The 17885-nt window shown below is 40.5% G+C and overlaps 1 protein-coding gene across 4 annotated transcripts in view; it reads right to left on the bottom strand.

The window, feature by feature from the left end:
- Positions 1–17885, bottom strand: part of POU6F2 (POU class 6 homeobox 2) — a 443696-nt gene that overhangs the window by 98591 nt on the left and 327220 nt on the right. For all 4 annotated transcript variants that reach the window (XM_060781601.2, XM_060781599.2, XM_060781600.2 and 1 more), the window contains exon 5: positions 7822–8162. In XM_060781601.2, coding sequence (XP_060637584.2) covers positions 7822–8162 — 341 coding nt within the window. The remainder of the gene's footprint in view (positions 1–7821; positions 8163–17885) is intronic.

Below are 17885 nucleotides of genomic sequence, written 5' to 3' on the forward strand. Positions count from 1 at the left end.
TAAATAACGGAATTTTTTAAAAGAAAAATTCGGAATTCTTTTAAAAAACGAAACGCAATGGACCCCCTAAAAATGAAACGAGTTTAGAAACAAATTTTTCCGTTGTTACCCAGCCCTATTGGCCTATAAAGCTCTATATGTTTCCGGCCCAGCTTACTTATCCAAATGTATCTCCCTCTACGCTCCATCTCGTAGTCTAAGATCTGTTGAGGAGACCCTGCTCTCAGTCCCACTGGCCTTGTAAACGCGTCTGGTGGGGACGAGGGACAGGGCCTTCTCGGTGGTACCCCCGCTTGTGGAATTCACTCCACAGCGAGATTAGATCAGCACCCTCCCTCCTTTCCTTCAGGAAAAAACTAAAATCATGTTTCTTCGGCTTTCGGCTAGTGGGCGCAACAGGATTTGAACATGGAACTGGACCTGACGACTGTTATGATAATTGGGAACGGATATGTGATTATGTGTTTGTGTGATTATATAATTAATTGTTACTCTTTTAAACCTTTTATGTATTTATGGTTTTATATTGATGTTTATCAATACCCTTGCGCTATGCTACTCTGCTGCTGAGTGCGCATGCCCAGTGTGGAACAGATCTCACCACACTAAAACAGCAGATGTGGCTCTTAATGAGACATACCGCATCATCACGGGGTGTCTGTGCCCTACACCACTGGAGACATTACACTGCTTAGCCGGTATTGCACCACCTGACATCCGCCGGGAAGTAGCAGCCAATAGTGAAAGGACCAAGGCAGAGATATCTCCAGCTCATCCCCTGTTTGGGTATCAGCCAGCACGTCAATGACTTAAATCTAGAAATAGTTTTCTAAGATCTATAGATACACACGCTGGAACACCTCAGCAAGCGAGAGTCCAAAAGTGGCAGGCTCAAACCCAGAACCTCAACCAATGGCTGATACCAAATGAGAAACTCCCCCCTGGGCACACAGAGGACTGGGTGACTTGGAAGGCACTGAACAGACTGCATTCTGGCACCACGAGATACAGAGCCAACCTTCAGAAATGGGGCTACAAAATGGAATCCTCAACATGCGAGTGTGGAGAGGAGCAAACCACTGACCACTTGTTGCAATGCACCCTGAGCCCTGCCACATGCACAATGGAGGACCTTCTTGCAGCAACACCAGAAGCACTCAAAGTGGCCAGATACTGGTCAAAGGACATTTAATCAACTACCAAACTTGCAAATTTTGTGTTTTGTCTGTCTGTCTGTCTGTTTGTTTGTTTTGTTCTGTTAGAAATGTAATACTATTGACTGGTTGCCCTGACATGACAAATAAATAAAATTGATGTTTATTGGGATTGTGGCATCGAATTGCTGCCTGTGTTAGCCGCTCTAAGTTCCCCATCAGGGGTTGAGAAGAGTGGGGTAAAAATGCTGTAAATAAATAAATAAACAAATAAATAAAATGACCAGTCATTGCAGGATTAGTTGGCAGAGAGGATTCGTTTGTCAAATGGCGTTTTCACAAAATAAGTAGCTGACATAGTTTTAAGAGGAAACAACATAAACAGAGCCATACTTAAAGAAAGATTCACGGTGAGTCAAAAAGTCATAGCCTGAATTCTTCCAAGTACTGTAAGCCACCTGAATGGGATTTACATATTACTGACTTAACCATTCAGTTGATTCAATGAGTCTAGTCAATAGGATTCAGGCCTATATTGTACTGTTTTTCATCTCTCTCTCTTTCTCTCTGTCTCTCTCCCTCTCTCACGCACACACACATGTATTTTAATATGAAAAGCAATTGCACAGAAAATCAGCCGGTTGTTTGCAATAATTTCAGTACTTCTCTTTTATGTACACAGCTGCACTGGAAGAGCCCTAGTGTTGAGACAATAAAATGTGACAGCAATGCCTTTTCCATCAATAATCTGCATATTAAAGAGTCCCTAAACAATTGGTAACACAATAGGCTGCTCACTTAGCTTAAGTAGCCATTGACACTATACATTATTGTTGTGCCCCTAATAGAATCGTAAGCTATTCAAGTGAAGTGTTTGTCAACTAAAGCCATGTATGTGGTGAGCAAAAAGGAAAAGGACATTGCTGAATTGTTGTTTTTTAAAAATGGAATCTATGAATTCTTTTTATAACATGTTCCTATAATAATTAATAGGCCTGGGTAACAACGGAAAAATTTGTTTCTAAAATCGATTTGTATTTGGGGGGGTTTTTTGTTTCGATATTTAAAATAATTACAAAATTTTCCCTTAAAAAAGTTCGGTATTTACGAAATTTCATTAATATTAATGAATCAATTCGTTAAAATGGCGGTTGCGCGACGTGAAAATAATAGTTTTAACCTCTGAGAAGGAAAGAGGGGGGAAAGAGAGAGAGAGGAGGGGTGAAACAAACCACTTTCTGCCTTCGTGAATGTATGGGACAGTGAAAGCAGTACTGAAAGATGGCCATCCATTCTTAATAATAATAATAATAATAATAATAATAATAATAATAATAATAAATATAATTAATATAATAGTTTTAACCTGGAGAAGGAAAGGGGGGGAAGGAGAGAGAGAGGAGAGTGGGTGACATCTCTATTCTGGTTTGACAATGCTTCTTCTCAATAATAATAATAATAATAATAATAATAACAACAAACCACTTTCTGCCTTCGTGAATGTAAGGGACAGTCAAAGCAGTACTGAAAGATGGCCATCCATTCTTAATAATAATAATAATAATAATAATAATAATAATAAATATAATTAATATAATAGTTTTAACCTGGAGAAGGAAAGAGGTTAGGCAGGCAACAGGCAGGTCTCTGAGTGCTGCACTGCTGTGTCTCTTTGCCCAATGCACGCAGGCCAGAGTGATGAACGAGGTGATGACAGGAAGAGAGGAGAATTTGATCCACTTAAGCAGAGGCCAGGGACCCAGAAGTGGGGTAAATGCCGCTTGCAACCAAGGAGAGGGAAACAACTATAAAACTAGCACCAGACACACGGAAATAATAACGAAACAATAACGAAACAATTACGAAATAGCTTTAAAAATTCGTTTCGTTTTTTAGTTGCTCCTGGATGGTTTGTTATCGCTTCGTTTACCCAAAAAATAACGAATTATTAACGAATTACGAAATTAACGAACGAAACCGCCCAGCCCTAATAATTAAGTTGTGATAAGCACCAGTATCCTGCCGTATGGAAACTCTAGAGGAAATTAGGGATATACAAAGGCACTGTCACCACCACGAATAGTCTTGAAGATATTTTTTGAATTTCTTTTATGTTTTTAAATTTTCTTTCACGTGCTTCACACAAAGGCACTCCAGTGCAAACCTGTCCTGAACCCTTCAGAGCCACTTCAAGTTAGCATGTGCACAATGCTAAGTAAGTCAGACAAGGTCAGCTTCATATGTTCATCTAAATAGGAGAAGCGTCTAAACTGGTATTTAATTTCACTGTTTTCAATGGGGGCAAATGGTCTTGAGATTGGGAGTACATTTTCAGTTTCTGATTTCAATTTAAGGAGTAAGAAAAGATACTAAAATGATTTATGGATGAATTCCATAAATGTGGTGTGGTGGAGACTCCTTCTTTGGAGGCTTTTAAACAGAGGCTGGATGGCCATCTGTCGGGAGTGCTTTGAATGCAATTTTCCTGCTTCTTGGCAGGGGGTTGGACTGGATGGCCCATGAGGTCTTTTCCAACTCTATGATTCTATGAGTCCAGCACATTGGATATCACCTTTACAATTAAGTCTAAAATCCAGACGAAATTCTGATATTGAAGCTAATCGCTTCTATTGACGTTCACTGATGTTAAGTACTCAGAAAGTTGATCTCTTTCCAATGCTGATTGGCAACAGCTCTCTGCTAACATTCCTTGGAGAGGCTGGGATCTGAATCTTGAGTGCTCTATATATCAATCATGTGATCTGCTGCTAAGGTATGGCCCTCCTCAATATAACATCTGTTGGAAAACTCTCATCCATTAAGACTAGCAAATCAGACCCGCTTAGCTTTTGACATCAGATAAGATCACATATGTTCAAGGTGATACACAGTGGAGACATTCTAGGCATATCAGATCTACATTCCATCCTGTTCCAGGGAAAGAATAAAATACAGCCAAGAGAGATATAGATCCCCCAAGTACAACTCAAATAGCAGCCTTGCACCTTTTAATTCAGTGCTAGCAAATAAACAGAACATTTTATAAGCAGCTTTCATCTGAGACCTTTATTGTTTATTGCTAAAGTCTGGATGGGACATTGTTACTCAGATTTGGAGATCTGGTGACTTGCTGAACAATGGCATTCCTTACTATTGGCCATTTTCTGAAGGGCCACATGATTCTCATGTCTTGTACATATCTATCAAGACAAAGAAGTAAGGAAACAGAGCAGTACCTGTGCACACTCTCTATCTATATTACACATTTGCAAGACTAGTTCCCCTACAAAGAATTGTCTAAACAATACCGGGGACTTCAAGAAACGAGACAGGACATGCAGATCTGTGATAATAACCACTAGGGCTGGGCGGTTTCATTTCGTTAATTTGTAATTCGTTAAAAATTCGTTATTTTTTTTTATAACGAAGCGATAACAAACCATTCTGGAGCAACTTAAAAACGAAACGAATTTTTAAATTCGTTTAGTAAATGCTTCGGATTCGTTATGTATTCGTTTCGTTATCGGTTTGAGGTCGTTTCGTTATTATTTCCGCATGTCTGGGGCAAGTTTTATAGTTGTTTTTTGTTTAATTAGTGAAAAAAAATTATAATATCACACCAACAGTCAACAACAGAGGGAGAGGGAAGCTTCAGAAGTTCCCCCTGTCCCATTTGGAGGTTTTTTAGCGTATTGCGCAGTCGCGTCCGCCATTAACAAATCGATTCGTTATTGTTTCGTATTTGTTTCGTTAATGTTTCGTAATTTTTTTTACATTTACGAAATTTCGTAAATATTGAACTTTTTAAAAGAAAAATTTCGGAATTCTTTTAAATATCGAAACGCAAAACCCCCCAAAAAATGAATCGATTTTAGAAACAAATTTTTCCGTTGTTACCCAGGCCTAATTAACCACCCCATTCTAACTAATGCTGTTTCTTTGGGAAAGATTAAGGCTGCATTTCCACTTATCCAAGATTCATGGGTAAACACTCTATTGAATGTGAGTTTTCTGGTAAGTTTCTCCAAAAATCTTGAAGGGTACATCAAGTATTATCTTTCCCACTTCTAAATCTGCGAGGAATGTATTCTCTCGATTCCTTGAATTTGTCTTATGGCTAACTTTGTGTGTTTATTCTTTAAAGCATTGACCTCGTGTTTTGGGGAGAGAAAAAGAGGCATTTACTGTTTCATGGAAATTATTGTTGTTGTTGTTGTTTATTTATATCCCATTTTAGATCTCCTTGATTTAAGAACTTCCACTGTTTGATATTTTTTTTTGGCTTATGTAAAAACTGCTGATTTGATCCGGCATGCATACAAAGTATTGATTTAAATTAGCTGACAAAAATCAGCATCTACATGCTACCCCTACAGGGTTCATTCTATTTTCCCTGCAGTGAATGGATCATTGTCTTCCTAAAAGGTGAAATGGACTCTCCCTTACTGCTAGTGGGTGCATTCATACCAGCTGTTTTCTACACAAACTGCTGTTCTCCCTCCTGTGCTTTCAGGTTGCAACTCTATAACTCATCCTGAATACTTTCTTGTTTTGCTGTCTTTTAATGTATGCCCCACTTGGCTCAGAGCAGTCAGAAAATGGTAATGTAGTAACTTTGAGCCAGTGAAAATAAAGGATAAAGCAATTTGCAATTCATTCAGGTCTTGCTGTTTAGGACTGGCATGGATAACATCACCTTATCTGCATAGCTCAATGTTATGGAATTGTGCTGGTACAGCTGTATCAGAAACTCCCACTTTATTTGCTTTGTATTAAGTGTTTGCTTGCAGCCCAAGGCTTGGGATTTTTGCAGAAGGGTGGCTTCCTGTTAAAGTTTGCAATTATAGGGCCATCATTGTTAAGTTTGGTTCCGCCCCTGTTCAGGCTCTGAGAGAAGGGAAGGGAGCCATTTTCAGTCAGTTTCCATCAAGGAAGTCAATGTGCAGGACGTGTACAGACTTCCTCCTGTACAAAGGCTCCAACCCTTAAGACTTCCCAGGGGAGATCAGTCTTAAGAGCATCTAAAGATTCCCAAAGGTTCCCAGGGAAACAGCCTTACAGCCCTGAGGAATTTCGGAGGGAATAACAGCTTTAAACTTCAAGAACTCCAGCTAAGTGACTACAGGCCTTCTGGTAGGTCTACTCGGTGTTGAGACGCAGTTCAGATCGGTAGTGGATCCACATCAGTTAGGTTTAGGTTCATAGATAGCCTGGGAGAAATTTAGAAAGGGATTTTCCTTTTAAGTAAAGCAAAGAAACAGTTAGAAGCCACCAGTTGCTTGAAGCCTGGAAGCATTTGTTTAACCTTTTGAAGACAAAGAAGTTTCTGTTAATTGTTCACCAATAAAGACTTTGTTATATTTCACAAGCTGTCTAAAGACTGTTTACGGTGAAGATCCTTTAGATTTTCTCTTCGGGGGCCCTGGCTTCCCGTTGGGCTAAAGTTGCATGTCCTGTTTTAAAGGCAATTCGTTTCAAGCCCAGCGGCGACAGAACAGGAATCCTGGAGTTGTATTTGGTGATGCACCAGCCTCTTCAGCAAAGAAGGCTAGAGAGCTTTTAAAACTACAGCTCCCAGAAATTCACAACATTGGACCAAAGAGAATAAAATGGTGACAAGCTGCATTCATTCTACAGTGTAGATGTGCCCAGTGACTAGTTTTTGATAGGTAAAGAGGGTTCCCCGCCCCAACTTCTCTTTATATAATGGTGTAGATGTAGATTATATTAGGAGGTGAAAAGCAGTAGACAAAATGACATTTTGTAAGGAAAATTTTTACCTTTACCCGCAGTATAGGTAAAAACATTGCTCAGCCATGACACTTGCTAAGAGCAAACTCGGAAGATGCTGTTTTTGGATCCCATCTCCTAGAACTCCCAGAATTCCTTAATAGACAGAGTTTCCAAAAGCATCAAAATTTACAAGTGTAGGAATCCATTGGTTGCCGTCTAACATCTCTTTATTACATCTCCAACACAGGAAACTCCAACTTCTGACAGCACTGGAGTGAAACCTGACCTTTACTTCTAGCTTTAATAATCTCATTCTACCTTCCATCATTTGTGGAGGGGGGAGGGGGGAAAAGCAATGAGAACCATCTTATTTCATTTCCTACCGTTGAGGTATTTCCATTTTCAGGGATGGCAGCCATCCCACGTCCTTTCCCTGCCTTTCCTCGCTTCCATTTGTCTTCTATGGTTGGGAGTCGGATAGCACCCAACTCCAAAACATTCAGTTTTCACTCCATTTCCCTGTGCTGCTGCAATGGACTCCCACGGGCAACTACCAGAAGTAGCCTTACATCATGTAAAGGCTTTTGTGGGACTCTGTTTCAGCAGCACAGAGAAATAGTGAAGACTGCATGGGATTGAGTCCTAAATCCCATTCTGACTGCATCCCATTACCTGAAATTATTCAGAAGTTGTATCATACAAATAAATGACTATGAAGAAAAGGAGCAGATTACCTGAACAATGAAAACATGCCTCTGACATACAAGCAAATTGAAATAATGTTTTAAAAGATGCAAAAAGAAATGTGAAACAGCAGAACTGAATGAAAACTCATGTGAAGAGTGAATGAAATAAAAGGAAGAGTCAAGAGAAAGTAATTGGGTTTTGAAAGAGAAAGCAAGAGAGTTCCTTTTCAGGCACCCAGGAGACCTACCTGGAGCGGGTTTGGTGACGTGAGAGGTGAGGGAAGGCTATGTCCTGGTGACTGGCTGGGCTTCTGAGGGGAGCCCGAAGATTGTGAAGCCGGTGACGCTTGGTTCTGACTCTGAGACTGCGATTGTGGTGGTTGTGGCGGAGGCTGCTGTGGTGGAGGTGGTGGTGCGGGTTGTTGAGGCTGTTGTGGCTGTGGCTGAGCTTGATGTTGGGGCTGGTTGGTTTGTCCCTGCAGTGGCTGGCTAGTTTGGCCCTGTTGCTGTTGTTGCTGCTGCTGTTGGTGGTGCTGGAGTTGTTGAAGATGCTGAAGTTGCTGAAGCTGGGAATTCAGGGATGAGGTAGCTACAAGTGGAAAAAGAAACACCGGAATTACAAAGAATTATTGTGGCAAATATACCTCCAAATTTCATACCATTGGGAGACTTAAAAAGATGCACACTGCGCTAAGATTCAAGCACTACTGTTAAAGAACAGGGGCTCCCCTTGGCAGGCACGTCAAGATATTTAGAAATTTGCTATGTTTTTGCCAAAAAGTAAAAACTCAAAATGCAATGAATAATAATAATAATAATAATAATAATAATGAATTTGTTGTTGTTTGCAATCAGATTGACCTCAATGTATGGCAGCCCAATGAATGAGAGGACTCCAAGTTCTTTAGTCATCAACTGCCCTCTTCAGATCATGCAAACTGAGGCTCTCTTGATCAAATAGCCCACTTATAGTGCACTCTACCCCTATTCCTACTGCATCCCATCATCATAACATCACCAGATGAACGAGTTAACAATGTGACTACCATGAAGACAACAATAACACAGGAAATGAAATAGTATAACATTATTTAAAACATTAAATTGTAAATCTAGAAAAGGGGAAAACTTGTAAGCGAAAGCAAAAATGTCTATAAAAGTGAACACTTCTGACTTTTAGTTCCCCAGGCACTCAATCACACAACACTCTTGGTGGTCCTGATTATTAGATACCTAGTTGTTGTTGTTTTTGCTTGGTGATGTTAGAGGGCTCAGTCTTCTGTAGCCTAATTTAAGGGGGTTCAAACCCCCAATATCAGGATATAAGACATCAATAATATCTACTCTTGGCTGAAAACTACAGGGAAAAGCTTAAGGATGTGAATGTGGTATAACATTTCATACCATGAAGGCAGGCACTATAAATAAATTGTGGTGCACCATGTTATTGTCACAGTATAACTCATAGCCATCTCTCCTCTCAAACCATCTTGCCTTCCTATATAAACAGAGACTTTACCATTAGACAAGAGAGAGACTATATGGGCACCATATAGACATGTTAGTGGAACTTCAGGGGCAGAATGTATAGAGCATACCTGCAGACCTAAAGAGCACCTGGCATACATGTTTCACAGTTTACCACAAACTCAAATAAAACAAAAAAACTCCCCTTAAAACTTTATTGGGGCTGAAATAACAGGCCAGGTTATGACAAACAAATGCAGATAGTTGGAGTGCTGTGTGGTTGGATTGCCAAGTCATGAAGCACCATTGCACTAATCAACCAGAGGCTCCCAGAAGACATCACAGCTCTGTTTCACCATTGCCTCACGACCAGCTATTTTCAGTGGGACAATGAATTCTATGAACAGAAAGATGGAGTAGCTATGGGGAGCCCTCTCAGCCCAGTCATAGCAAATTTCTACATGGAACACTTTGAAAAACAAGCCCTGGAAACAGCAACAAAAAAGCCCACTATATGGTTCAGCTATGTGGATGACACTTTCACCATTTGGAGCCATGGAGAAGAAGAACTAAACAGCTTCCTGGACCATCTTAATAGCATCCACCCAAGCAACCAATTCACCATGGAAAAAGAAAATGAAGGGAAACTGCCTTTTCTAGATGTCCTAGTCATCTGGAAACCAGATCAACAATTGGGTCACACCATTTACAGAAAACCCACACACAGAGATAGATATCTACATAAAAACTCCAACCATCACCCAAGTCAAAAAAGAAGCACCATTAAAGCTTTGGCAGACCGTGCAAAAAGAATCTGCGAACCCCACCTCCTCCAAGATGAATTGAACTACCTAAACTGGACTTTACAGGCCAATGGATACTCCACCTCAGACATCAGAAGAGTGCAATACCGAGAACAAGCCACGAGAGTAAAGACAAAGATCCACCCAGAGGAAAAGTGTTCTTGCCATACATCAAGGGAACCACTGACCGCATAGGGAAGCTGATGAGGAAACACAACATACAAACTAACTACAGACCCACCAAGAAAATCCAACAAATGCTACGTTCAGCAAAGGACAAGAGAGATCCTCTCACTTCTGTGGGAGTCTACCGTAAATCATGCAGCTGTGGACAAGTCTACATAGGGACCACCAAACGCCGCATTGCCCAAACTCAAATCAAGGAACATGAAAGGCACTGCAGACTACTTCAACCAGAGAAATCAGCCATAGCAGAGCACCTGATGAACCAACCTGGACACAGCATATTATTTGAGAACACAGAAATGCTGGACCACTCTCACAACCACCATGTCAGACTACACCGAGAAGCCATTGAAATACACAAGCATGTGGACAATTACAACAGAAAGGAGGAAACCATGAAAATGAACAAAATCTGGCTACTAGTATTTAAAAACTCTAAAATTACAACAGCAAAACAACAGAGAAGAAACAATCAGGGACAACTAATCACCTCTCAACAAAAAAATCTGCCAGGCACTAACAAGCCACACCAAAAAACTGCCAGGCCATCAAATGCTAATCAAGGTGGTCAATTGAAAAATTCACACCTAGCTCCAGCAGACAAGAGTTCTTTGTCCCACCCTGGTCATTTCACAGATATATAAACCAAATTTTCCTAGTTCCAACAGACCTCACTACCTCTGAGGATGCTTGCCATAGATGCAGGCGAAACATCAGGAGAGAATGCCTCTAGAACATGGCCATATAGCACGAAAAAACCTACATCAACCAAGTCATGAAGACATTCTGTAAGGAGACAATGGATCCAACTAGTGCTTTCTGAACAATGAATATCATTCCTTAAATGGTGTAATGAGGAAGTTTTCAGTGGTTAGTGTAGGTCACCAGACAGTCAAGTTGGGAGAAAGTTCTGCATTCAAATTCCACATTTGTTTTGAGCCCACACAACAGGCTCTAGACAAGTCAGAGTTTTTTAGTTTGGGATTTCCATCAGTAAAATGAAAATATTGACACTTCAGAGCCTGTGTTATAATGATCTAGTAACGTGCGTAAATGCATCACACTTTTAGAAGTCTTAAAAGAAATATATAAATGACAACCAGAAGCCAAGCAGAAATTCCTATGAGCCTCATTGCGCGAATGGATAAAAGAAGAAAAAAGAGAGAGGCTGAATGGCTGTTTTATGGCTAGAGAGCTCAGTGTGTGGGCAAAGAATATTAAAAGGAATAAAATAAGATTCAGTGCTAAAGTGCAAAGTTGCCTTGAGGTCCAAAATGATTATACAGAAGAGCATATGCACAGTGCCAAAGAAATTAAGATGCATGTCAGAGTATAGACGATTAAGACAATGGCTGCAGCAAAGGGCCAGAGCTCAGGAGATTTGAAAAGCAAGTGTTGTATTAACTCTAAGTACTCTTTGGCCCAGTTCAAGAATATTTTACTGCTTTCTATCTGAAAGCACGTGCTTAACATTCCCAATGCAGTCTCTCAGATCAAGCTTTTTGTAACTGTAACTAGATGGGGCTTTGCTTTAATTAAAACAGTAACCAAAACACAATATGAATGGCATTTTTTAAATTTTTGTGCCTTGAAAAACATTTTTCCAAAACTCAGTCCATTCTCTAATAACTTTCCCCAAGATTATCCTAACAGAGATTGATTAGCTGATTGATGTGGCAATATTTCCCCATGATTACTCCACAGTTCACCTCTTCTGGGGAAAATATCGGTTTGATGGAATAGCCAATTAAGCAGCATTATTTGTCCTTTGTGGTGTAGTATCAATGTTCACTTGAACACACTGTCACCAACTTCATAGCTGAAGAAATAATAGCTGGATTTTTTTTCTGACTTCAGTCTTCAAAGCTATTTTGTTGGGAAGCTATAGGGATTGTACCCAAGTCCATCAAGGGGGGCATGCATATTTCAGCAACCAGGGCTGATGTGAATCTTAGCGAAGTTTATTGAAAAGGCAGAAAGAGAGGCTGCAATTATTTTATTATTTATTTATTTATTTCCCTTATTTGTACCCCAGGGCTGATGTGAATCTTAGCGAAGTTTATTGAAAAGGCAGAAAGAGAGACTGCAATTATTTATTTATTTATTTATTTATTTCCCTTATTTGTACCCCACCCTTCTCAAACCCCCCCCCCCGCCCCGGGGGGGGGGGGACTGCTCAGGGTGGCTTCCAGCCGGCAACAATTCGATGCCTCCAATGTACACATAATAAAATACATAACAAAATCCAACAATTACATACAGTTAAAACATTAAATTGCATTAATTAATTAAAATCTGATTCTGTTTCAAAAACAGCCTGGTGGCCTTATCTGAGCAGAATTCTGTAGTTAGAGATTCTATCAAGCATGTCCATAGTCCATTTCCATAGCAATTGTCATCAGTGTCACTGTCATTGTCAGCAAGATTACCCGAAGTCCTGGTCCCACATCCACATTTTTTACTTCTTTCTAAAGGAAAGGAGGGACGTTGATAATATAATTTCACCAGGGAGTGAATTCCACAGGTGAGGGGCCACCACTGAGAAGGTCCTGTCTCTCATCCCCACCAAGCGCATTTGTGACAGAGGTGGGGCCGAGAGCAAGGCCTCCCTAGAAAATCTTAAACTCTGAGGTGGGATGTAGAAGGAGATAAGTTCGGACAGGCCTTTGATCATTCTGGCTGTTGGATTCTGAGATCTATAGTCTAGAACAGGAGTCCTCAAACTAAGGCCCGAGGGCCGGATACGTTCCTCCAAAGTCATTTACCCAGCCCTCACTCAGGGTCAACCTAAGTCTGAAATGACTTGAAAGCACTCAACAACAACAATCCTATCTCATCAGCCAGAAGCAGGCCCACACTTCCCATTGAAATACTAATAAATTTATATTTGTTAATATTGTTCTTCATTTTAATTATTGTATTGTTTTTAGGTGTTTTTTGCACTACAAATTAGACATGTGCAGTGTGCATAGAAATTCATGGGGTTTTTTTCAAATTATAATCCGGCCCTCCAACAGTTTGAAGGACTGTGACCTGGCCCTCTGCTTAAAAAGTTTGAGGACACCTGGTCTAGAATAATAACTTATCCAGTGTCTGAATCTTTGCCAACATTGCAACACCATCTGTTTGTGTTGAATTGGGTGGGTACATTTTTCGATGCAAATAAGGATGCAGATCTGTATTTGGGGCCAGCAGTTGATATGCATGATCAACTATTTTGACTATACATGGATTGGTTTTGAATGTATAGTGCAACACATTTTTACTCTCTTTTAATATATATTGCCTTTCTGAAAACATCCAGTTCTTCATCAGAGACAGGCAGTCAGTATAATATCTTTATTCATGCAAAACGAAATCCTCATTACTTGAACAAGACCACAAGTAAATTTTATTTATTTCACATTATTTCATTAAATTTGTATGTCAGTCTTTTCCCTGGAAGCCCAGCATGGTGTCTCATATGATAATTTCCTCCGTTTATACCCATAAGTATTCAGCAATTAGCCCACACTCTTGTTTATGAGCTCAAAAACCTCTGAAGCTGCATTATTGTAATTATTGTTATATTGCTGGTAGTTTCTCAGCATTGTTGAGTCTGTAATGGAGTTCACTACGGTAGATGCTCCCCAGTTTTGTCTCTGTTTTGTTGCTAGGGTATGAACCTGGGTTATGTGACATATTCTGTCACTGGGCCATGAGTCCTTCCCCAAGTATTAGCAAGGATTCAAATATAGAAGTTCAAAACTTTTCAGTTATACTTCCTAAGAATCAAAATAAGCAAAACAAAGCTCTCCAGGCCCGGCCATTCTTCAAAATGCACCAGTTTAAAGAATGACCTCCATACAATATTCTTCAGCTAGGATCTCTATAACTATGGATGTAATCACATAGGCATATGGATTCATCATGCATTGTGGAAAATCCGTGGGGTCCTGGTTGTGGGGGGGGGGGGCATGGAGTACGCATCGCCACATGGCCTGTATCACCTGAGTCACCCATGACCCCATTCACTGCCCAGTTTCCCTTCAATGTTTCAACACAGGAGGAAGCCACTTCCCCTCTCCTTTCATCACAGAGCTCATCCGGAAGTAGATGTACATCATGTAATGGTTCCGTGGTGAAACGGGCAAATCAGCCCATATGATGAGGCCATCAGATAAATTCATATTTTGTCAATGTAAGCAGTGCATATGTGCAGGTACAGCTGTACCAGGAGTTCCAATTTTGTTTGCTTTGCACTGAATGTTTGTTGTAGTCCTAAGTTTCAGGGACTCTGCAGATAGGTGGCTTCTTTTGGCTGCAATCATAGGGCAAACCACCTGTCAATTATCATTAGGTTCCCTGGTCCCGCCCCCTTTTTGGGTTTTGTAGGGAATAGGAGCCATTTTGGGCCAGTCCACACAGAGAAGTCTTTCATGCAGGACATAATACCAAGAGCTCCTGTAGAAGGCTTCGTCTTCCACGGCTTGGCCGGGGAGATATACAGCCCACGGCTTGGCCGTGGTTATACAGCCCTACAGCTCCTTTGCTGAAGGACTTCAGTCAGCCATCACGGAAACCCGAATTCTTTCCCCCCTGGAAGTCTACAAAGCTCTGCTTGGTAAGGATCACTCGTGGAAGCCAGAAGCAGTTGGTACCAGGTGCAGGGGCTCCATGCCAACAGAGGCAAAGACAGACTGCCCAGATTAGAAGTTAAGGATTTCCCCATTAGTTAATGTACAGTTTATAAAGATAGTGCCTGTTCCCTGTGGACAAGATTGAGAGAGAGCCAATAGACTATTAAGAAAGCCTTAAAGTACCTGTTTGTTTTCATTAATAAAGAACTTTGTCGAACCTTTAAGCAATTTAAAGACTCTGTTTTAAGGAAATCCAAGGGCCTTTAATCTGAGGCAGCCCCGGCGTCCCGTTGGGCACACAGAATTTATGTCCTGCCTACAGTCTTATGCACAGGCCCAGCGTGCGACAGCACAGCATATACGGTGGAATTGCCATATTCAGAAGCTGGTTATTGGAGGTTGGGATTAAGCAACTAGGGATGGGCATTAACATCATAAGCTGGAGCTTGTCAGGGCATCTTCCTGGCAATAATAAAGGACCGGTTGGTCTGATTTAGCAAGGAAAATCTTTTTTTTCCAAAGGTCAGAATAGAGGTGAAAATTAAGTATGATGAGAGATCGGTTTTCATCCTAAATGACTTCAAATCGTTCAACTGCTGCATGTTGCTTGCTTGCATCTGATTACCGCAGTGCAAATATGATGGTGGATGAATAAGGACAAATATAATTGGGCATCTGAAGCTGCCCTGGTCCACATGTTTCATTGCATTACCTCGTCCCAGAGTCTTTTATTTCCATAATTGTGTAGATGTTACACAATTGTGCCTTAATGCGAAATAATGCAATGTACAATGGACTAAAAAGGAGAAAATCATATATTAAGGCTGTTCATATTTGACTGAGCAGAGAATTTGGAGATTGCTGTTTTGAGAAGTCTTTTCCGTAAATCGCCCTCCCTCAAGTAGTGAATGGATTTCTCTATTGAAAAGTGTAACGAACTTAAGCATCTGGGGCCAGTGCTTCAATTGACGTGGTCTGCTTTTCTTATTTTGTTTATCTACTAATGAGCTGGGCTGCTTTTCTTTTCTTTGAAGAAGATTGCAAGGAATTGAATGCGCACAATGAATAGACCAATGTATGTCTGCATTTACACTGTGTCCTATTATGTAATGAAGGGTGCGGGCTGCCAAGAAATGGTTGTCTCCCACCTCCCACCCTCCCGCATGTATGCTTGATTTTCTTTTTTGAGGAATGAATATATATATATATATATATATATATATATATATATATGCCCAACAGATAGGAAAAGAAAATGAGGGTGGGGATGGGACTTAATGGCTCCATATATTACTAATGGAATACAACACACATTACTTCTAGATCACTGGTTCAAATCATGTCTAGGTCAATACAAAGAACAAAAGTCATAGCACTTTGATAGCTATAGAGCGCCTTATGTTATATAAAATGGATTGGCTGTGTTTTCTTGGCAGGGGACCACATTGCCTATCAAAGCAACCAACAACCTCTACCTACCATTAAAAACCCATGAAATTCAAGAGTGAAAGAATAAGGAAGAATACAGTGTTGAAACAGCTGAGCTGCTGAGCTTGTTGACTGGAAGGTCGCAGGTTCAAATCCGGGGAGCGGTGTGAGCTTCCGCTGTCCACCCCAGCTTTTGCCAACCTAGCAGTTTGAAAACATGCAAATGTGAGTAGATCAATAGGTACCATTCCAGCAGGAAGGTAACAGTGATCCATGCAGTCATGCCGGCCACATCACCTTGGAGGTGTCTACGGACAATGTTGGCTCTTCAGCTTAGAAATGGAGATGAGCACCACACCCCAGAGTCAGACACGACTGGGTTTAAGGTCAGGGGGAAACCTTTACCTACAATGTTGAAAAGATGGGACTGCCCCTTCTAAAGTTTTGAGATTGGGGTAAGTAGCCTCTGGCTCTGCAGAAACAGCAGAAACTCAGTGTGGCTCACCAAAAAAGAAAAAAAAATACGAGGGGAAGCAGGGTGATTTGCCAGTCCCTGTGGTGAATCCTTGGGGCAGCAGGGCAACCTCAACATCACCACAATGGCTTCCCCCTCACTGGCCCCGTTGCTCCCTATGGAACACTGGAAGCCTCTCATGTTCTGAGGGAAACATCCAACCATGCTGTCAGGATGTTTCCTCCACAGAGCCTCACCGGAACTTGCTGTATGTTGTGTGATGGCATCTGGTGGGCACCGAGGAGGAAGTTTCCTGGCAGTGTGGTAGGATGCCAATTTTCTCTCATGTGATGAGGTCATAAGTGAAGAATTTGTACACCGACCAACAAAAAAACCCAAACGACTCTGTCAACATGTACATTTTCACCTTGTACACATTGACTAATATTGTAAAAATCATGTTCATGCTCTCTTTCTGACCTCAGGCACTATCACAGCATACTTGCATTTGAACGACGCAACAGCTATCAAGCACGTTAAAAGACAGCATCTTGAGCAGACAGTATGAATAGTTGTAATCCAAGATTGAAAAGAACTAGTTGTTTATACCCAATTTCCTTCATCAAAACTTATGCTATAACTTAAGTATTATAATTGTAATTTGTAAGTGTGCACCATTGTCTGAAAAAGGCAAGATCAACCCAAAAAGATTGTGTGAGGCACTTCCCTGCTTGGGCAATGAGTCACTGATGTTCCTTACAGCAGAATTGTAACTTTTAGGTAAGCTTTGTAGTTATAAAACGTTGTCTTATTACAAGGCAAAGGAAAATACCACATGGATCAAAATGCTATCTCGTGCTGATGCAACTTGTATCTTCTTCTATATTGAGGTTACAACAATGGGTAGAAGGAGATGGAATCTCTGCCAAGGGATTGTAGCATCATTGTTATCTATGTTTTTTTTAAAAAGAAAACAACAATATTTAAATTCTTGTCAAAAAAGGACGAAGTAAAAATTACTCTTTAAAAAATCAACTACAAAACTAATTACTTTGGAGCTTTTCCAAATATAAGCGTATATAAGGTTTGCACTTCCACCAAAGGAAGACATTTATTATATAGGAACATTTATACACCTAGCATTCCTCAGAGGACAGAAAATCCTGAAGAAGTGATGTTCTCTGTGAGACAAAACCTCTTCCTTTGTTGTGGTAACATTTTTTGTTTAGAACATAAAACAGTTTCCCTGTATTTATAATTAGAAAGCACTTTTGTTGGATTCAGTCTTCACATTCTACTCTGATCAAATCTGGATTAATTTGCTTGAGTAGTTCATGGCTTAAATATTAAAGATA

This window comes from Anolis sagrei, chromosome 6 (genome assembly GCF_037176765.1).
Source record: "Anolis sagrei isolate rAnoSag1 chromosome 6, rAnoSag1.mat, whole genome shotgun sequence".
Taxonomy (NCBI): domain Eukaryota; kingdom Metazoa; phylum Chordata; class Lepidosauria; order Squamata; family Dactyloidae; genus Anolis; species Anolis sagrei.